Source organism: Antechinus flavipes, chromosome 1 (assembly GCF_016432865.1).
Source record: "Antechinus flavipes isolate AdamAnt ecotype Samford, QLD, Australia chromosome 1, AdamAnt_v2, whole genome shotgun sequence".
NCBI classification, from domain to species: Eukaryota; Metazoa; Chordata; class Mammalia; order Dasyuromorphia; family Dasyuridae; genus Antechinus; species Antechinus flavipes.
Window position 1 is genome coordinate 569234691 of NC_067398.1, and position 23709 is coordinate 569258399.

The 23709-nt window shown below is 32.1% G+C and overlaps 1 protein-coding gene across 1 annotated transcript in view; it reads left to right on the forward strand.

The window, feature by feature from the left end:
• Nucleotides 1-23709, forward strand: part of LOC127547401 (cyclic nucleotide-binding domain-containing protein 1-like) — a 161182-nt gene that overhangs the window by 109142 nt on the left and 28331 nt on the right. The window contains exon 5 of the mRNA XM_051974317.1: nt 7711-7778. Coding sequence (XP_051830277.1) covers nt 7711-7778 — 68 coding nt within the window. The remainder of the gene's footprint in view (nt 1-7710; nt 7779-23709) is intronic.

Below are 23709 nucleotides of genomic sequence, written 5' to 3' on the forward strand. Positions count from 1 at the left end.
GAAAACTTTGGTGTGGGAAGGTTAAAGGGAATGAAAATAAGGAATCAAGTAGGCAAGTGTTGTTTTGATGATGACTAAAAGGTTTTCAGACTGATTACTGGAATGTCTGGGTATGAGCAGGTATGAGAATGTTCATCATTGAGTACAAGGACTGTGCTATTACTCTTCTCAGAGGAGGCTACAAATTGGGCTGGAGACAAGCGCAACATGGTATGGAAAGTACATGGACAGACTGAAAGCCCTGCTTGCTTTACTAACTCTGCCCTTTGAAAGCTGGATATTATATAGGAGATCAAACATCTATTGAAAGATAGAAGTATTGTCTTCCACTATCTTTCTTCCTTTCTTTTTCTCACACCATCACCAATTAAGGGACAGGTATAGCAAGAGATGGAATGTCTGAGGTCTAAGGGAAAGTTATTCCTCTTTGCATTGAAAGTTCCTCATATTATGATTAAATCAGACTTCTAGCAAGGGAAGGAAATTACTTTGTGCTAGCACAAATGGAAGCCTTGCTGCCAATATTTAGCAGTTTCCCCTCAGGGAACATAGACATGCACTTATCTAGGCTGTCTCTCCTACTTTATACCTGGATTTACAAAATGCTTTTTATCATTACTACTTTATCATTTTTTTCTAATATCAATCAAGTTCCCTTTTTCAACTACCAGATTCTACTTCAAATCTCAGTTTCTCTGTTACATTACTGCTTAATTATTTTAAGTTTTCCTTCATTCTTATTTTCATTCTTACTTACTTTATTTTCTTACCCTTCAAGCTTTTTAACATTTAACTTTCTTGGTATCTGTTTAAATTTTTTTTTTAATTTTTATTTAATATTTGTATTTTTCCAGTTACATGTAAAATAATTTTTACATTTGTTTTTAAAACTTTGAGTTCCAGATTCTTTCCCTTTCTTCCCAATGTCAACCCCCTTTAAGGCAGCACATTTGAAGTTATACAAAACATTTCCATAAAATTTTTGGTATCTTAATGGAGATTTCACAATATGGCATTTATCATTTATGCCTCCTCAATTTTGTCTCGTTTTATAGGGAGATATATTCTTTCTTTCTTCCTATGTATAATTTATTTTATTCTTTCCTTCCTCTATACTTATATTTTTATAATATAAAAAATTATACAGTAATGGCAATGGAAAAGAATAATAATCAGTATGACTGGGAAGATTAGGATTAGGGTCAGATTGTAAAGGGTTTTAAAGAATAAACAAAGAAGTATATATTTTACTCAATAGGCAGTAGGATGGCACAGAAATTGTTGTGAATGAAGGAAAAATCTTAGTCAGATTTTTGCTTAAAGAAAATCACTTTGGCAAATTTGTGGAGAATAGACACTTGATGCAGGCATACCAGTTAGAGTTATTATAAATATTTAGGCAAACTGTGATGAAGGCCTAAATTAAGGTGATGGTTATAAAAGAAAAGAAGGGATCAGATATAAAAGAAATTGTGCAAGTAGAAAAGAGAAGATTTGGGAACTATTTGAAAATGAGGACAAATACCAAGGTGTTATGATCCTAGAAGAATTGAAGAGCAGTAGCACAATGCCTGGTACATAATAATTATTAACTGGTTGACTCAGTGACTTCAAAAGAAACAGGAAATTAAAAAAATGTGTGTGTTTGGTGGGGTTGGGGAAAGGAAAGAAAGATAGTAAGTTCTGTTTCAGACATGTTAATTTTGGGACAGTTCCAGGATATTCAGTTAAAATATTCAAAATGTAATTTAATTGTTGCTGTAGTTTTGAAACTCACCAAAACCAAAACCAAAACCAAAACAAATAAAACAAAACTGGAGCTGGATATATAGACCTTGGAATCATCTACTTAAGAGGTAATAATTAAATACAATGGAGCTGATAAAGTCACTGAGAGTAGAAAGAGAATACCTACCACAGTCTTAGGGAACAGTTATAGATAGAGCGAATGATATGTATGATGAATAAACAACAACAAAACACCTGAAAAGAAGCAGCCAGAAAATTAAGAGACTGACCAGGAGAAAATAACCACAGAGGAGAGAGTAGCCAGGAAAGACTGGTCAACAATGTCAAATACATTGGATGAGTGGAGGAACAGGAGGAACAGAAAAGATTTAATAATTGAAAGGCCATTGATAACTTTAGAGAAAATAGATTTTAATTGTGAGATGAGATTGGATTGCAAAAGGTTAAAAAGTGAGTGAGAGGAAAATAGATAGAGATAGTGAAGGTAGGTATTTTTATCTAGGAGTTTGGCTATAAAAGAGAGGAGAGATAAGAAATTTTAAATTTTAATTTTTAACTCACTCTTTATTTCTTTGTATTTCAAAATATGATGTCAAAATAACATAGGATCAAAGATCTAGAATTCTATGGGACCTCTGAAGCCAGTTAACTCAACTATTTAAAGATGAAGAACCTAAGATCAGAAAGGTTACATGACTAGATTGACCCCTAATCCCATGAATAGAAAATAGCAGAGATAGGCTTCAAATACAGAAGTGTTTATGAATCCATATTCACATGATGTCTAGTCACAAAATGCCTTGTGTTAATGAGTAATGATAATGATAATAATAAATTAGATTTATATAACAATAATTTACAAAGTTCTTTATAAAACTTAAGAGATTCTGCTACTCAAAAAAATTTGAATGACTTGTCAACCAGCTAGGGTCAAAGACAGGATGTGTATAGCAGAAATTACCTTTTTTTTCTTGTGTGTCATATACTCTGTTAATCCATTTCTTTTGTAATATAACACTAAAGTTTGATCTGGTTATGATTTAGAAATATCTTCTCATCATTCTTATTCTATATTTGTATTTATCCAGTACTAATCTTACATATATAAATGGTTTATACACACACACATCTTCATAGCATATACATATATATGAATATATATATATGTGTATATGTGTGTTTTGAAAAAATTCAATTCCTCTGCTTTCAATTTCAATTCAATTCAATAAACATATATTAAGTACTTCCTCTTTGACCATCACTTAGGTAGATTCAAAGACAAAATGGAGCTTCAAAGACTTTCTTGTTTCTTTCCTTTCCTCTGGATCCTTCCTTCTTCCCTCCCTTCCTTTCTTCCTTTTTTTCCTTTTTTCTTTCTTTTCTTCTTTCCTGCTTTCTCTGTTTCTCTGCCTTCCTCTCACTTTTCCTTCTTTCTTCCCTCCCTCCCTCCTTCCTTCTTCCTTCCTTCCTTCCTTCCTTCCTTCCTTCCTTCCTTCCTTCCTTCCTTCCTTCCCTCCTTCCCTCCCACCCTTCCTTCCTTCCTCCCTCCCTCTCTTCCTCCCTTTCTTCCTTCCTTCCTCCCTCCCTCCCTCCTTTCCTTCCTTCCTTCCTTCCTTCTTTCCTTCCTTCCTTCCTTCTTTCCTTCCTTCCTTCTTTCCTTCCTTCTTCCTTTTTTTCCTTCCTTCCTTCCTTCCTTCTTCCTTCCTTCCTTCCTTCCTTCCTTCCTTCCTTCCTTCTTCCTTCCTTCCTTCCTTCCTTCCTTCTTTTTTTTCCTTCTCTTCCTTCCTTCATTTCTCTCTTTCATTCTTTCTTTCTTCTTTTTATTTATTATCCCCAGTTATATTTAAGATATGTTTTATATTTGTTTTCAAAACTTTTGAGTTCCAGATTCTCTCCCTTATCTCCACTCCCAGGACTCATTAAGAAATCACTTATGAAGTTAGATAAAACATTTCCATAAAAGTCATGCTGTGTCTTTCTTTTCTGAGAGGCAATTGGGGTTAAGTGACTTGCCCACAGTCACAAAGTAAGTGTCAGTTGTCTAAGGCTGAGTTTGAATTCAGGTTCTCCTAATTCCAAGATTGGTGCTGCTCTATCTACTGTATCACCTAGCTGCACCATATCAATATAAGCATGATGAATCATCCATAAATGAAAGTAGTATTCAAAGAGAAATTTTTATGTTATCTAACCAAATATTGTGATAAAATAAAAGGCACTGTTTTTTGTAAAAAAAAAAAATGAAAAATTCTCTGAAAGATCCATCAACATTGTTTCCTGAACGAAGAGTGGTTTCTACTAAATTATAATTTCTTGTTTTGTGGAGGTTTCTTATTGTGATATATATTACATAGATAGCTTGCCTTTACTCTTCAGTACTGACCATAGAATTATTCAGGATCTCAGATTTCCAAATTCTGATTTAAAATAAATGAGAAGAGTGACAGCCAGATTTGTCCACCAGACTGTCAATTACCTTGTGAAAATTCTCAGTAATATAATCCACCATGTAATTTTAGATAATTTTTTCTCTATTAAATATTTAAAATCTTACAAAGAGACATCAATCTTCAAACCCAAATATTAAATTAATACAAACATAGAACTGGTAATACAATATCATATCACTTTGACTTGCACAGTATGGGGGAAATTCTGCTTTTCAAGTGTTGGGCAAAAAAGGCGGAAACATGATTATATCCAAAAAGCAATATTAATTCATTCCATCGGGTTCATTATCATCCTCTCTGCACTCCATTAATATCAATTTTTCATCTTTGCACAAAAACTATTATTGAACTTAGGTAAAGGTTAAAAATTGAATACAACAATATATGATATTGTACACAACAGTTGGATACAACATTTTTCTTTTGTTCTGATATATATATATACACACACACACATATATATAGGAATAAAGATATAGGTTCTAGTGCATTGATGTAATATGATTAGTATTCATAAGATGATTTACAACATTATTGCAAATTTTTCTGCAATTTCAAAAATTTAAAATTTGGAAAAATTCCCAATTTTTTCTGATCATACATTTCTCTGTGATTGTCTTTTATATCATTTCTCATATACCCTTATTGGTAACAAACTACAGACTTTTAAAATTCTATATCTTTTATTTATCCTTGGACATATCTTGGTATCCCTTGATTTACAGCTATATAATTTCACCAAGGAAATGTTGTCAATAAAGATAGATAAACAGATAGATGGATAGATAGATAGATAGATAGATAGATAGATATTTTATTCTTTTAAGAAGCTCGGGATTATTGAAAGTACTGCACAATTCCTTAAATGCCATTTAATCCAATCAGTTAATCAGTTCTGGGTCCAGTTCACTGTCCAACATCAATACCTATCAAGATAAATATGTCTGTGCAGAAATGCATACACACACAAACAAGCTTATGTACTAACTTTCCTGGGTACTTATTTAATAACAAAACAGTTATCTGGATAATATGTGCTTATCAATTATTTTGTTTCTCATTTGCTTATGATTAGAGAAATCTCTTTTGAATGACATTTATTTGATGATGCTCTATATTGTTCTAGGTTTTAATATGATTAGAGCGAAGTCATTTTGAATAAATACATTTATAAAATTTTATCATTAGAAAATCCTTCAATTTGATTTCTACATAAGACATTCTCCAAAACACTTTTGAACATTATTAGTAGACATATTTACCTGTTTTATGGCTTTATCAAAATCAATGCTCAGAATATAGTTGAAGACAATCTTTTCAATAATAATATCTTTCATAGATTCTTAAATATTATTTAAATATTTGTGTGGTAAATACCTTATTTTAGGGGAATTTTTAAATCTTTATTTTATTATTTGAAGTCAACTGATCCATATAGCATCCAGAATTGATGTGGCTCTTATTTTTAATAAAATATGTTATGAAACAGAATATTATCTGCTAATTATTTTAGCTGTATAATTTTGAAAATGGTCTTTTTTAAAACAATTAACTAGGAATATCTACCAGTTTTCTTCTCATTTTTTCATCTAAGATATCTTTGATTCCTGCACTGATGATCTAATAAAAGATTTTATGACAGTACTTCATTGGTACTGTGTTTCCTCGTGAACAAGATTTAATTCTTGATGCTGATAATAATAGATGCTAATAGAAATAATATCATTTATGTGTCACTTTCACTTATGTGTCATTTATGTCACTTTGTTCTTTTTGATTTATTATTCAAATATTCTCCAAGGTGGCTTAAATGGGTCACATCATCTTCTTTGTTAGTCTCATTTTGCTATTAACAGCTTTTCATTATTTTGAGGGGCACTACTATTTCTATTCTCTGTCATCCTCCATAGTATTTTGCAAGTGCTAGTTTTACTCTTGAATGCTATATATCTTTGCTTCACATGAAGATCAGTTGTATGCTAATTGGAGGAGTCTCTCTACTCCTTTGATCATCTCATTCTAGTATAATTTTTGCATCTTTCAAGTTCTCTTATAGAGTCAATATCTTCCTTTTGTTCACTTATTATGTAATAGTCCTCTTGTTTAAACAAAGCATAATAGAATGACCATAATCTTTTCTTCTTATCCACATTTTTTCTTGATACTTGATATTATTTTTGATGTCTTTCTAAAGTTTCTGATTTTATAAAAAAAACTAATCCTAAAACCATTTATGATTTATTGTTATACAAAAGCCTATTCTAAGACTATTAATATGCTTATGAAGCATACATGGAAAGACTCCATAGGGATCTATTAATATTATTGCTAAAAGATAACTTAGAAGTCCAAGAATACAACCATTTTATTTTACAAATTAAGAAGTTTGTACTACAGAAAGTTAATTGACATTTTTGGGGTCATCAGCCTTCAAGAATGCAAGATTATCCTATAATATTATAATAGAGTAAGAGTTAAATGGAATTTCTTATCATTTATTAGAAATAGGGTAGTATATCTATCTCTATATATGTATGTGTACACACACACACACACATATATGTATATACATATTTTAGATTTTCTTTCTTTTTTTTTCTGTTTTTCCTCTAGCAGATGCTTTCCAATTCATTCATCCACATGTCTATATTCAATTTTTCATGATCTTACCTTCTCCAAGTGGAATAATTGTGTTAACTATTGGGTCCTTAATGATTATTTGATACTTTGGGAAAACTATGTAATGATAATGATAGTGTCATAAGTCCAGAGATAAAAGGGACCTTGCAAATTATTGGGTTAAAATCTTTTATTTTACTAATTAGTAAATTGAGCCCCAGAGCAAACTTGCCCAAGATTACAAAGTATCATAATTAATATTCACAGGTATTTTTTTCCAAATTCCATGACATCTCCAACATATCACTGTCTACCAATATTGTCTTCAGTATACAATATACCTGATATACACAGTACTCAATATATGATATACTTAATATATTATTATTAGGAGGGTATGCAATTGTAATATTTGTTTTATTTTTCAACTAACATTGATACATTTGTGTTGCTTCATCCACATTAGATGACTTACCATCTTGGGAGAAAAACTTTCTCTCTGAGAAAATAGAAAACCTGGATGAGCATAAAACAAAACAAAACAAACAACAACAACAAAACACTTTGGCTTTAGCTTATTATTATTGTGTCCCAAACAATGAGGTTAAGAAGATAGCAAGTACCTTCTGTAGTTCAGATTCTACTTCTAAAATTATAGTAGCTGTAATTCACTATGATAATGTCTTGTAGAAAATAATCTAGCTCACTCTTTGGATAAATGGGATTAATAATTTAGAATGGCATTTAGATATAAATTGATAATTATTCATTTGACTTGATAAATAACTTAGTAATGACAAAGTCTATATGATCATTTTTTTGACGTATCAATAATTTCTTTCAGTTCATACTGAAATCATTGAAAGCTTCATTTCTTTTCCTCCCTCTTTAGAATTAGATTGGGTAACCCGGAAACTGCTGCTTCAAACAGCTGAGCAAACTTTTGGCTATCTCACAGAGGTAAGTAAAATATTGCAGGTTTATTTGAGGTAAAACACTATAGGAGATTAAACACAGAAAAAGTTTTATACTTGGATTGGTATTAAACTTTATAGGACTTTAAGAGAAAATGCTGTGTACCATATGAAGTACAATATAAGAATCAATCTTTTTTTTTTTTTTTTTTTTTGATGGGGGAAGGATCTAATAGAATGAGGAAGAAAAAATGAATGAAATATGTGTTGTCAACTCATCCACCTACATATGTGTGTTCATTTGGTTATGGCAGTATTTTTGACACATAACATGAGAATCTCCAATAGTCTATACAAATTGTCATATTCTAGTCACAACAAAAATACACAAAAAAGAGCCTTGTTTAAAAAGCTCACTTCAATCCTTTCAAAACATAGGACAACTTTCAGAACTGCTGTTTCTAAAGCAGAAATGCTGCTTCACCATTCTATTTTTAATATTCCTTGCCTGCAACATGAATGAAATATTATGTTGTGGTTATAAAATAGCACTATTATGCTTATTTTTACAAATTAATATTTATAACTCACCTGTAGGATACATGCCATTATTCTAATTGCAACATCAAGGACTATATGCCCTAGTGAAGAAAAGTAGTCTTCAGTGTTAACAGGCTTGCATGCAGTTTAGTGCAAAAAAACCTTCTGTATTCTTGACTCCCCCTAGAGCAGATATATTTGGACACATTATTTTGCATTTATTGAAATGTAGTTTGGTAATTGTTTTTAGGTTGATTTATAATTTGTTTCTTAAAATGGCCCTATATCTATTAAGTAGGTAATAAAACCTAATTAACTGATTATCTTTGATAAAATTACATAAAACAACCTGTCATGTACACATTTAAACAACTTTTGTGGATTTTAGGCATGCTAAAAATGGGATTTATTAGGCAGTGCACTGGATTGTATAAATGTAAGGTAACTTTGTGATTTTATGAAATTAACATATATCCTAATTCCTAAGGCCCAAAAAGGGTAGCTTGGTAGTGCAGTGGATCAAAGACTAGTCCTGGAATTAGGAATTGAGTTTTCCTGAGTTCAAATCTGCCCTTAGATATTTACTATGTATGTGACCCTGGGAAAATCACTTCACCCTGTTTGCCTCAGTTAACTCATCTATAAAGTGAGTTGGAGGAATGAACAGCAAACTACTTCAGTACCTTTGCTAAGAAAATCCCCAAATAGGGTCATAAAGTGTTGAATACAACTGAAATGACTAAAAGGAAACAACAATAATGGGCCCCAAAAGATAGAAAGAAACAAAATAATAGGAAATTTAATAAAAAATGTAAAAATAATCCACTGAATAAGAGTGCTAATTTTTCAGCACTCATAGATCTAACACACAAAATAACAAAGAAACTTCTCCAGTGGGGGACTGAATTGAAATGGCTACATAGAGAACTTAGTTCTGGATTGGCACAAATACACACACACACACACACACACACACACACACACTCACATATGGAGATGTACAAAAGTTTGATGGGGGTAGGTGGGTTTTGTAAATAAATTCTAAGAGTTGAGGATATAAAAGTAAAGTTTACTTAAGACTAAAGGTGACTTGAGTATGCTTGCACATAGAAGGGAAGAATGAGAGAGAGAGTAAAAGTGATTTAAAATGACACGAATCAAGTTAAATATTAGACTAAGTTAATAAAAACCTGATTTTTTATCCTCAGGAAATCCTATTAAATTCAGTACAATATATTAGGAGGAATCAAGTTAGTTATTTTTTCTATAGAAGAGTACAGCTAGTGACAGCAATGAGAGCCAATAGTCTGATTACTACTAAGGTAAGGAAAGATTGTGAAAGAGCAAAGCAATTAGCTGCAGTTCCTCAGGACATAAATCTAAACTTTTCATACTGAAGGACTGTTTCCAAGTTAAGTGGAAAGCTATTGGGAAAATTAAACGAAAGTTCATTTTCATTCTGGTCTTGTTTGCCACCTTTTCTTATCCTTAAGAAAACTTTCCTCTCTTCACTATAGGTTATCTTCTATTGGTCTGTAAGCTCCTTGAGAGAAAGGATTGTTGTCTTTTATTGCATTCCCAGTTCTTCACACAGTTTTTGGTATATAATGACACTTAATAAATGTTTGTTGATTGATTAATTGCAATTTTCACAAGAACACATTTTCAAGGAAAAAAAAATCATACTACTACTATCACTCATTCAAAAACATTCAACAGAAATTTAAGTGCCTATCATATACAAATCTTTATGCCAGGCTTTGAAGATCTAAAATGAAATTAGAGGCTTTGTTTTATAACAGTTCATATCACTAGGTTTGGTAATAATTTAAAATAGCTAATATTTATAAAACTTGAAGACATGTAAGGCATTTTATGAATATTCTTTTAGGTTTTTCCTTCTTCCCTCTCTTTTTCCCTTCCTCCTTCGCTCCTCCCTCCCTCTTCCCTCCCTCCTTCTCTTCCTTCTTTCCTCCCTTTCCTCCCTCCTTCCCTCTTTCCTTCCTTTTTTCATTCAATGGTGTGCTCAAAAGAGGTATCCTTTCTGATACCTCACTGCCTCAAGATGACCAGCTCAACCTTTTTCCTATCATACTTTTAATAATCATGATAATGATGATGATGATGAAGATGAAATCTTAGTGCTTTAAAGGCATTATTTTGTGTGATTCTCACATCCCCTTGAAATAAATGGCAGAGGTATTATCCCCATTTTGCAACTGAAGAAATTAACATTTTTGTCTGGTTAAAGAATTTCAGTGCAATTATGGGTACTGCCCCTTGAGTCTAGATCACTACTGCAAAAATACTGTAGGCAACATATGTCTGCCATATTACTTTCCATAACACACTTAGTCACCTGCAACTCTGAAGTCTTGGAGATTCTGATCTTCCAAGATTTGTAACCACACTGCCTCATTTGGGGAACATCAAGGAAAATGAGAGAGACCCTAAGAATCTATAAGGTATAAAACCCATATTTCCCAACACAATACATTCCTTATGATCCTTTCCTTAAAATAGGAACTCTATAATACTAAAAATGTGCTTTTATAAAGGTAGCCTGAAGTGAAAATGGAGCCACATGATCATAGATTTAGAATTGAGTATTTCTTTTTTTTTCTTTTTCTTTTTCTTAATTCAATTCCTGGGAAATTATGTGCAGGTGGATGAATTCTATTTATTTATGACATGTATTATTTATATTTCAATCTTCTTCTAACTGTGCTATATACACTGCAGATGGTTAAAGAACAACATGGTCATGACATTCAGTGTGTTTCAACCTTCAGAAAGCATGCTGTACTTGGTAAAAAGCACAGCTGGGGTTGGACCCAAGATTTTGACAATTGTTACTTGTAGGATCTAGAGATATTTGCTTAGCTTTCTCAGAATTTTAGTTTTAGTAAAGTGGGAATAATATTTATACATTCTACTATCATAGGATTAATGTGAAAGTCAGATGAGATAAAGTGTATGCTGTTCTTTAGAAACATAATAATGCCATTTAAGTTATTTTATCCTTTACTACCCTTGAATCAAACATCCTTTCAGTAAGTTAAAAAAATTGCTAAATATCTTCCATGTGCCAAACACTGAATATCAAGTTCTGGAAATACAAAAAGACAAAAAAACAAAGAAATGGAAAAATAGTTCCTGGTCTCAACAAGCTCATGCACTAGTAGAAATGCCTCCCTAATATTAAGTCAGCATTTCATCTTTCAAATGATTGTTTCAACATGAATTATAAAAATGTACCAACTAAATAATAATAAACTTCAAGGAGAGCTATGTTTTTCATGAAGGCCACAACTATAATGAATATTGATTGAACAGCAATTGGAATTGTTATGGAAAGTTGTATAGGTTGGAATTGAGACATGAATTAAATAAGTCCTTTTTAAAAAAAAAATTTGAACTTTCTGAATCTTTCTGCTTATGTGATACTGATCTACCAGTGAACTTTAGCAGATGCCTACAAGTGCCTTAGAGTCATACTAATAGTTCTAAATCCCAAAGGTTAAGGTCTACCAGAGAGCCTGTGCTAATTGCCCCAATCCTTTAGGCTGTTGCCCTCTGCTTTTCTCTTGACCTGAAAGAACTCCCCTTCACTGAATTTCTGGGCACAGAGCAAGGGGCATCTGTTTAGCTGAGCATTTTTTAATTGATATCTTAATTAAAGATGACTTTTTTGTTTGATACGTTGGGTTTATTTTGTGCTATACATTTGCCCAGTGGCATTTTGCAAAGGTGGTTATGTTAAATATTATATTCAAAAATAAGACAGACCTAACAGTATTGCATTATTGCTTCTGGACAAGTTATGTATCATGTAACCTCAACTGCTTCCTCCCCCCACTCCCAATCTTTGGCTCACCATAAGGCTCTGGGATTTTTTCCAGGATAAAGATTATCTCACTGGGATTCATGCATCTGTCACATCTGGACTATTTCAATGTATTCTACCCAGTATGTGCAGAGGCCACATTAACGATGCAGATTTCATAGAACGTGGCAACCTGCCTGTGCTGGGAAGCCAAAAAATACAAACTCATTACTTATTTGCATGCTTTCTAATATAAGATTTTGATACATCAGATTTATTATCAACATTAACCACATAATAGTGACAAAGTAATGCATAACTAGACGTCATTCGGGATAGCTGGAGAATTCCGGAAAACAATAGCTGGACACAGAACAATTTATCTATAGCTGACAGAGAAAGAATAGCTATTCTGGAATGAGGCGAAGAAGCACAGCTATAAACACTGACAAAGCAGAGAATCACAATCCAAAAGAGAATTTTTCCATCTATGCAGATTAACTGATTTGAATTTCATTTCCATTTTTCCCCTCTCCAGTCCCCAGTGGAAATGTTTGACTGTAAAAATCTCCAACAGATGGGTAGGAGGATATGGATATGAATAATATAAAACCCAGGCTCTTAAAAAGGAGAACTGGCAATGTTAGACAATTCCAGGAAGTTACGTGTACAAGGCAGGACCCTCCCTTTAAAAACCTTATAATGCAAAATAGCAACTTAAACAAAGAATAATAAGATTAAAGGACCACAAAATTTATCATGAATACACGTATATTTCACTGATTTATAGAATCATAGAATGAAAGCACGGGAAGAGGCTACTACCATCATCAGTCCCACCCATTCATAAAATGAATTCTCACTATAATATACCAGCCTCTGTGGATGGGGAAACCTAGCACTTCTCAAAATAGCTCAGTGCAGTTTTAAACAGTTCTAATAGGGAATTTTTTCCCCTGACATCAAGCCTAAATTTCCTTTTCTGCATCTTTTACTATTTTTTGCTCTGTGAAGCTAATCAGAAAGTCCGATGCCTCTTGAGGACAACTTGAAGACAGTTACCATTTTTGTTCTATTTCCACCACATCTCTCTACAAATCTCTTTTAGGTTAAACATACTTAATTCTTTCTCACCTCCTCACAATACTTGGACTCAAGGATTCAGTTCCTCTCTGGATATTCTCCAGCATAATAATTGTTCTTTATTACAGTTTCTTGAAGAAAACATAAGACTTTTAATGAGGTCTGGTAAGGGCAGAGTAGAGTGGCACTACTGCTGTAGTGCTGCCTTATTCCTGGAAGTATGCCTTTCTAAATGTAACCCAAGATTTACATAGCTGTCTGTTCTTTCTGTTTTGTTTTGTTTACTGCTGCATCATATAGTGACTCACATTGATCATGCAGTTGTCTTAATAGCCACATCTTTTTTCAAAAGAACTCCTATCTAAACTTGCCTTTGTCATTGAACATGTGCCCAAGCATAAGATACATTTATTCCCATTGAATTTTATTTTAATAAATAATTAATAATCTGTGACCTCAAGGAACTTCCCTTTTCAGAGAGTGAGTGACACGACATAAACATAGAAATTTACTTTCTATAAGTAAATATAAAGCAGGTGCAAATTAACTCAATAATGGAAGGAAGCATAGCATGGTAGATAGAAAACTGGACTTGGAATTCCAAAGACTTTGATTCATACCTAGTCTCTGACAATTAGCATCTCTGTGACTTCAAGCAAGTCGCTTCACTTATGTGTACCTGAGAAAGCTCCACAGAACTGATCTATACTAAGTTGTAGACAGGTGACTTTGGTTCCTGGAAAGAATTCTTTTCACTAAAAAATTTATGAATACTAGATGAATGAATAAGTGAGTGAGTGAATGCAGTAGTTTTAAGTGCTTATGATATTTCAGGCATTGTGCTAAACATTAGGGATCTAAAAGACAGGATAAAAAGCTACTTTTTTTCAAGATGCTTAAATTTTAATAGTTGTTCACTTATTTGGCCGTGTCTGACTCTGTGATCCATTCTTTATTTATTTATTTATTTTTTTTTGCAAAGATACTGGATTTGTTTGTCATGTTTTTCTGCAGCTCATTTTACAAATAAAGAAACTGAGGCAAACCGGGTTAAGTGATTTGCCCAGGGTCACGCTGGTAGTAGTTTCTATTCAGATGGTGACTTCCTCACTGTGAGCCAGTCACAGAGCTACATAGTTGCCCTTTGATAGGAGTAGCAATGAATAAATGAGAGCTAGAAGTCAAAGTGTAGAGTGCAGGGGAACAGGAAGGTCTGAGTGGAGAAATTTGATTTGGGGAAAGCTGAGAAACCTGGATTACAATAGAAATAGTGATGGATCTAATGAAAGATCATTAGGAAAATTCAGGAGTTTGTGTTCCAGTGAAGGAAGAGGTCAGATTGAAGGCAGCAATGGCTTGGGGATGACTGGATATTTGAATAGGTAGCAATCGAATGACCACTGATATTTTTGTGATTCTTTAATGCAATGAAACTAAGCAATTTCAGTGATGTGGGATCCCCAGGTGTTTTCTTTCCTGTGTTATCTTTGTAGAATCTGGCAGAGTCTATTGGTTAAGTTTTTAAAGAATCAAATAGACAACACATGTTCATTAACTTATCAGGGACTTTGAAAATTTTCTTGGGCCAGACCTAGACTAGAAAGTGAGGGTGCCCCCTCAATAAAAGATATTCTTAGAAGAGGTGGTCATAATGAAAGGGAGACCTCCCAAGGAAACAGACAAATAGCAGGAAGCACATAGGGGCAGGTAATCCTGGGAGTTATGTTAAGGTAGCTATAATTACAAGACTGTTTTGGCTCAAACATAGGTAAATGTAATTTTTCTCAAACCAAAGAGGTCATAAAAACTTCCCTAATGGTCTGTTCAAATACATTTACCTTCATAACAAGAAACATATATAGCAAATGCTGAGGATGACAGATACAAATGAAATACATACAAAACACCAAATATTAGGATGAAGAGGAAGGCTTTTCAAATTGTTATTTTTGTTTAAAGAGGAGGGTAAGAGTGTACTGTACCAAAGGTATGACTGGCCAATTAATCTCTTAACTGATAATTTGCCAGGCTATAATGTTCAATTGATACAGTAAATGATATATCAAGAGAAGACAGCAATATGGATATCCTTAATTTACTGTCAAGGTCTTCAGATTATATCAGTAATTTATACTTTTATCCTTTGTTCTAATATTATTTTAGAAAAATTAGAAATACTTGAATTTATTTATAATAACTAAATAATTTCTTTTATATCAGAGCCTGGGATGAATGAAAAATAGATTTTTTATAAATAATGTGGAAACAAGTTATGCTCTTTGTTTTTCCCAAGTGTGCTCTAAATAATTAAAGTTTTTGGAAATGAAGCCAAGATGGTAGAGTAAAAGCAGGGATTCACCTGAGCTCTCCTTTAAACTCTTCAAATACCTTTAAATAATGACTATAAACAAATTCTAGAGCTTTCCTTTATTTAGTCAAATATTATTTTTATCATAAATAAATAATAAATTCAGTGTAGTCACATATTCCTTACACCTTTCACTCACTTTTATACCTGTGAAGAAATGGCTTGCTATAGAAGTTTGTTTGCAGAACTCTGTTCCCTAACTCTGAAAGATTTGGTGTCTCAAAAGAGATTATGGAATGATAAATATAAAGTGTTTTGAATCATGACATGTGTTATTATTCTTAGAAATACATATGCCTACCCACATGTTTAACTGAGTAGGACACAAAATCAGGAAACCCTAAATTCTAAGCCTGTTTCAGACACATAGGAGGCTGTGAGAAAATCACTTCACCTCTCAATGCTTGGGAATCTCTCTGTGACTACAAGTTGCTGAGAAGGATCCAATATGTGTTAGTATAAAGAGTTGCTTCATCTGGGTGTTTGCTTCTACCAATAGAATCATGATGATGGTCTCTATCATAGCCTGACATACAATACACCCTTAAGTGCTTTATCTATATACTACACATACAGACTCTCATATTCACACACATACACTTGGCTACACATGGCTAACAAGACATATTGATAAATAAAATTTTAAAAAGCACTTTGACTTATCCCTTCCTCACTAAATTTAGAAGGAAAAACTATATTGAAAACTTATTATGGGGGAAGTTTCTAAGTGGACAAACTTAGTTTTTGGAACCATCCCCGCCTTTCTTTTCTACCTGAAGTGTCATTCACTACCATGCAGAAATTGTCTTGCCATTTTTAGGTATTAACTGATAAAGTGTAAAGAGTTAATCATTAGCATCGACATTTCAATACATCACTCTTTAGAGAACAAATAACTTTTTGAAAAAGATAATACAAATGTTTTAATGTGACACTAAAGGCACTTTCAGTTCCAAGTGATTGAGTTATTTTCAAATATCCTGACAATTTTCAAATTTTTCCAATGAAATTGTTAGCAGTTCACTTCTTCATAAGCCTAGTTACGTAGCTGGGTCTCATGGAATCACAGTAATCCAGAAGCTGAGAGCTGCAGTTTTCTGCAGCAAATCACATCTCAATAGCAAATTCCTCTAAAATGGTGGCAAGAATCGGGGAATGTTCAGTTAACTAATCCATACAATTACATGGTTAATTTGGTCATTTTAGAAAATCAGGTCACATAAAATCATAAAATGTGTTTGTTTTCTTTGCCTGAACAACAAACTTGTTTTTCTGTACTGTTGAAATTAAATTGAATTTTACCAGAAAAGCAGCAAAATTAAAGTTCTTATGGAATTTGCTGACCAATGAAAAATTGTATTCTTGAACTTTTTATTTTTCCATATTATGAAGTGAACATGTTGTTCCCATGTAGGAGGAGCCAATGCAAATGTCCAATTATGGCTTATGTCCCAACCCCCAAATGGTTTTTCTTCTAAAGCTAAATGACATTTTGGGGCTTGTGGTAGGATCAGATTGCCTACAAAAGGATTTGGCTTATGTACAGGTAATAGCAAGATTTGTTCTCACCACTCAGTTTTTTTTTTCCTGTCAATTTTTACTGCCAGAATGTTTGTTGTTGTTGGGATTCTTTATCTAGCAACTAGAAAAAGGAGAGGGTTATCACTTGGGATGAGCTACAGTCATAAAGAAACTCAGATGTTGTCTAGTACAGGTCTTTTATTTCACAGATGAGAAAACTGAAGTTTAGAAATTTTAAATCATTTGGTCAATGTTGCAAAAAGTAATTCTAGCAGAGTTGATTTTTGAAGCAGGGTCTATTCTAAAATCCAGCACTCTTTACTGTCTCCTCTTGTTCATTTATCGGTGGGGAATTAAAAAGGAACACATTCTTGCCTAACAAGTCCATTTTGGCGTTCCTATTGAAACAGCTAGACTCTGTCAATTCTTTGTAGAGACATCTTCAGAGAAGAAATAAAAGTTATTCTCACACAGAGCTTGTCAGAAGGTACCCAAATGCTCAAACTTTATACCTGCCATTGGTCTACTGTTTGTTCCAATTAATTTTACTGAGATGAACTATAAAATAATAGTTCAAGAGTTGCTAATTATTGTCAGCTGGAAACCTGGCAGAACCACTTGTACAGGTCACAGGATACAATTATGATCTTAATGGAGCATAATACAATGACAACTTAAATGGACTCATATTTCACAAGAGTATTAAGCATCATAGATTCTCCTTTTCTCTATTTTTTTCTTCCTCCATGAAACATGACATATTGATGTTAGGGATCATCTAAAGGACAAAGAGCAGATTCATGGTGCACAGCATGTGAACACATTATAAAGGAGGAATTATATAGATGAATTTGTTTGAAGAATATCATCAAATAAATGGTCTAATAACACAACAAGAATGAAGGACATATAATGACCAAATCAAAGACTCCACAAAACCACCAAAAAGTGAGAAAGACCGTGAACACAAGGCAGAATTGCTGTGGCAACTTTGTGAAGAAACATAAAGGAGATTTGAGCAGGATAGACAACTATTGATTTGTTTTAATCTTCTTCATTGATTGAATCACAGTTCTATTGGAGTATAAGATATACACACACACACATACACATATACACACACATAGTTGTGTATGTATGTGTGTGCATATAAATATATATTTGTTTTTCAAAAGATACTGTATTATTATATATAGAAGCTCCTTTTGTTTTGGTTGTGTATGTGCTATTTTTGTATCTCTTAACACCTGGAATAGTAACTGGAACATAACAAGTATAATAAGTAAGTTTTTTATGAAATGTTGAAGTTGTCTTATAAAGAAATTTATTAGATTTTTCAATAAAACATTTACTACTACCCTTCTCCATTTTGAGTGTGAACTCTTACTGTTTCTTGGCATGATTATGCTAGTTTCTTTTTCTCTACTTCAAAAACTATTAAAACGTTTCTTCCTTTATGTTATATAAGTTCAATTTCTAATGCCATTTTAGAATAACCTAAGCCAGATTTTACATATTTTGGTTCCTCAATGGTTCTTAGATGAGGCAAAACCTTTTTTTTTTTTTTTTTTTTTTTTACAATTTCTGCATGTTAGAATTGGATTATCCCCTAATCATTTTCAGCTCTTCTATTTTACTCATTTTTCTTTACCTTTTTGTAACATCCCTTTTGAATACTGCATTCATATTTAAAGGTTTTTGTCCAATTAAAAAATTTTATTTCAAAGTGAATGCTGCAAAGATAACAATTATATTAACATATCTTTCCCATATAAGAAATATGCTTTATATAGATTTTCTGGGAATTAGAGGTAAATCATTTTATTTTGCTTTTCAAACATTAGCCTTTCCCTTTATTTTTATTAATATTTTAAAGACATGGGTACTTCTGATGGGAGTTGTATTTTTGTATATGCTTTGATTAATTTTTATGCTTGTAAAATTTTCTTTGACTTAGGAGGTTTAGATGATGACAATTACATTCCCAGGTATATTACATTTGGTATGTAAAAATTTATGGTTTGCATCACTCAAAATTGTGTTTCTTTTCTCAAATATTTCTGTATTTTAAAAACTGATTTCCAAAACTACAGTGTTATTTTTCAAAATTTCATATTATTTCAAGAGTGCAGATTACTTCTGCAAGTTCAATGTTCTAGGTCATTTAAAAATTAATTTTTGCTACTTCATATGATCTTCTAATTTTTCTTCCTTTGACTTTGCTGTAGTGATTTTGGGAATCATATTTTTCAGTGTTTGAGTTTTAGTTCTTCACATTTTTAAGAGTGTTCAATGAATTGTAAAGGTTTTCCATCTTCTGTGCGGTCATTTATACTCATTTTGATTTTCCCAATAAGCTCTAATATAATTCTTTATTTCTTTTATTTCTTATTATTTTTCCAACTTTTGGAATTTTTATGAGCTTATCTATAATCTCTTACTCAGCCTTCTCTCTAGTTTTAAAAAAATCCTCACTCTTTGTGTGGGCATAGTTTGAAGCTTACATGCATTAAAATTTTAGTCTTAGATTCCTTTAAAACAAAGTCAGCAATAATAGTGCTGCATTTTCCTCAAATTAACCTGCTAGTTTCCTTGTGAAACACTTTCCATGCTAATATTCACTCAATGCATTCAAAACTATTGGTTGTCATGAAATTCAGCAACTCAAGTAGATAACAAAATTTGACAATGTGATCATGATAGTTTAGACTTTATAATTCCTTCTAACTCATTCCTGAATTTTTCTGAGGTTAAAATTTAGCATCTCTTGCCAAAAGGAGGATACAAATGGTGCCTTGATATCTTAACTTTCAAGACTTAGTCCAACTTAAAGTTAAATTTCATTAGAAATAATTTGAATATTACTCACTATCATCATAACTGATCCCTGCCTCCCCTCAAACACATTGTTTAGTAGAAGTTCTTTTCATCTTCATGAGGACAGTTATGATGTTCTCATTAGGCAGTGATCTTCCATGGTCTCTTTATAGAGTCTTGGCTCTACCTTTTCCCTGTGAGTCTAATTTATTTTTTGTCCCTTACTATTGTACCATTCAGTCCAATGAGTGCTATGCTAGAAACAGTTAATAGATAATAGTAAAGACTTCAAATCCTCTGCCTTCAGAAGTCTACAATGTCATTCTCTACTCAAGTGCAATGGAGCCAGATCCAAACTGAAGTCTAAACTGATATTCTCCTCTTTCTAGTGATTTGACCTAATAGGTTTGAATGGACATTTTCCATTACTAAGGTGTGATATGATCAAATGCTGGATTTAAAACTAGCTTTTTTTGCCTTATGTATGTATTTTAGGACATGATGACATCTTTCACCCACTTCAAATATACTTCCTATGCGTTATCACTCTCTTTTACCCATTGAAGTTGTTTTATAAAGAGATTTATTAGATTTTTTTTTAATAAAACATTTACTACTACCCTTCTCCATTTTGAGTGTGAACTCACACTGTTTCTTGGCATGATTATGCTAGTTTCTTTTTCTCTACTTCAAAATCTGTTAAAACATTTCTTCCTTTATGTTATATAAGTTCAATTTCTAATGCCATTTTAGAATAACCTAAACCAGATTTTACATATTTCGGTTCCTCAGTGGTTATTAGTTGAGGTGAAACCTCATTCAAGGACTACTAAAATGATTAATGACTATTTTCACTTAGTATTGGTTGATTGATTCAAAAGAGATATCTAGGTCTTTTTTATACTCAGTTTTTAACTTTAATTCAATTGAGCAGAGAAGTCAGGCTCTTCATCTTGAGGCATATGTATAGAACAACTCTTCTCATACATTATTTCTTATATCTGTATCAAGACATAAAGCAATAGAAAAAGAGACAAACAGACATAAGGATAGATATAGATGCTATAGATATATCTACACACATATACATATATATTTATATGTATATATGATTACATGTTCGCATACATGTTACCTGAAAAGCAAATAGGTTGCTCTACACGTGCAAACTTTAATATCAAGCTTTACTCTTATTGTGTCATTTCTAAACCTTTCATTATTCTCTAAATAAATTGTTTTCTAAAAGTTATAAAATAATATTTACATAATTTAAACATTATTCAAATGATTTCAAATAACTCCCAATCCAGGAGGTTGGTACAATTTTCTTCCAATTTGAATGATTTGTATATGAATCAAATTTGCATTTGAGAAATTTTATCAAAAATTTGTTGGAACCAAACAAAAGAAAAGGAACATTATGGTATTAATAATTTTGATACATAGAATTAGGTTTAGAGGCAGTGAGATGATGCAGTGAACACACTGCCATGCTTGTAGTCAAAAAAAATATCTGAGTTCAAACCTTAGACACCAATAGCTTTATAAGTTGGGTAAAATTATTTAAGTCTGTTTGCCTCATTCCTCATCTATAAAATGATGGTAAAGACAAAGGTACCTATCTGCTGGGGTGGTTGTGAGAATCAAATGAGATGATTCTTAAAAAAACATTTTTTGAATCATGATTCTTATTTAATGTTTGCTTCCTTCATTCCTTCTATAATGGGATTTTCAGCTTTTTATTTCATGGACCTCTCTGGAAATTTGAAGATACAGATGGATCCCTTTTCAGAACAATTTTTTAAAAATACATATAGTTAGGAAAACATATATATTAAAATAGTAAAAATTAAGTTCACAAACTCTCGATTAAGAACTCCTATAATGTATAAGTGCCTAAACTTTGTTTGGTACTATGATTTGGTATCTTTGGAAAGTGTGAAGATGGAGAAGGTTGACCAGAATATTTTAGATAAGGAATTAAATTATGTCAAAAACCTATGCAGAATTCAACTATAGTTAAACCCATCTGTTGTAAAGTCACAGAAGTGCAGAACTTCAAAACGATATATAGCATTGTAGAGATCATTTTATTCAGACCCCTCATTTTATTGATATTTAACTCAAGTTATAGGTGAAGTGAATTGACTCAGTGTTAGAATCAAGACTAAAACTCAGATTTCTAGACTCTTTTTGAGTTTTGATTCCACTGTAATGCCTTTTCTCTTCTACTTCTCACCTTTAGTCATAAGAGCACATAGTTACTTTTTGAATAGTCAGAAATAGACAGAAATCTATGAAAGAATTTATCATATAGATCTGTTCATTATAAGGGAATTCCTTATAATCTGATCAATACTATATTCATATCTCTTTCAGAAATGGAAATAGGCTTGTTACACATTAAGGTCTCTTCTAGGTAGTGTTATTGAAATGAAATTTCTCAGTACTACTGTTTCTCAAGAATTGAAATGTATTCTTTATTAACATATCCCATTATTTTAAATTCTCCTTTGTTCTTAAATGTTACTCAGTTATCTGAGTATTGACATGTGATTAGCAATGGAGTTGACAGTTACTCAGAAATATTTTTCCAATTATTCTGTCTTGGAGATGACCCAAGGATAATTAGGAACAAAATATATAGTGGTACTCAAATAAGGCCATTAAAAAATCCTTCTCCTTGTACTTGGCATTATAAAACGAAACTTAAATGTGTATAGATCCCTATTCCCTAGGAGTTTACAATCTCATACCAAATATAATATTTATATGACCAAATAAACAAAGTACTAGATAAAAACACTGGAGAAGTGGATAGTATAACAAGATATTATCAGATATTTTTTCAGGAATAGACAACAAAAGTAATAAAGAAAGGAAAATTAAATTTCAGAAGCATATTTTATCATATTAGTTTTAGAAACTTTGCATGGCTTAAGAACTAACAAATGTATGATAGTATCATAGAAACATGCTAATCATAGGAACACAAAGAATCTCAATGCTAATTAACTGATTAATATAGCATAACAGCACTAAACCCTCTTACTAGTTGCCTAAATCTTTTGAGTAATTTAATCTGGGAATTCGAATTCAAACCCCTCCTTAGCATAGTTAACACATACTGTGCTATCTAGAGCAACTCATGAAATTAGTTCTATGTTTTCCAGTTTTATAAAATAACAATTTCAGGGTAGAAAAGGAGAAAGAAGATAATAGAGAGGGAAAGCCAAAGAGAATAAAGTGAAAGTTCTTTTTAATTTTATGAAAACATAGAAATTGTTATTTTGGATACTAAGACTTATCTAATATGATTATCCCAGACAAACATTGAACATATGTTCTAATATAATATAGTATATAACCTAATATTTTAGGGAAAAAATGAAGGTGATTCATACTATAGCTATTAAGGTCTGAACTGATCCATTGTTTTCATAGGATAGAAATGAAAGAGATCTTTCCAAATCATGGGAAACTGTTTTGATCTAGTGCATTGTTTACAAAAGTCAAGGAGAGAACTCTTCTTCTCTTTACTATAGGAATACTTTCTGTCTCATGGGCAATTCTCATGATTTTATAACAAATCAAGTTATTTTCTTTCTTTTCTAAACATTTGTAAAAATTGGCTTCATTAATGATTCTTCCAGTTATTTCATTTATTGTTTGCCTCCACATTAGGAATAATTACTTTCCCACAAACCTGGTTTGTTCTGATGGAGACTACTGTTTTCCAAATGTAAAATGGTTATTGATCTGCTGAGAATAGCTTCATTTGTAAGATTGGGAATGGATTCTGAAAAAATAAAGTCAATCTAT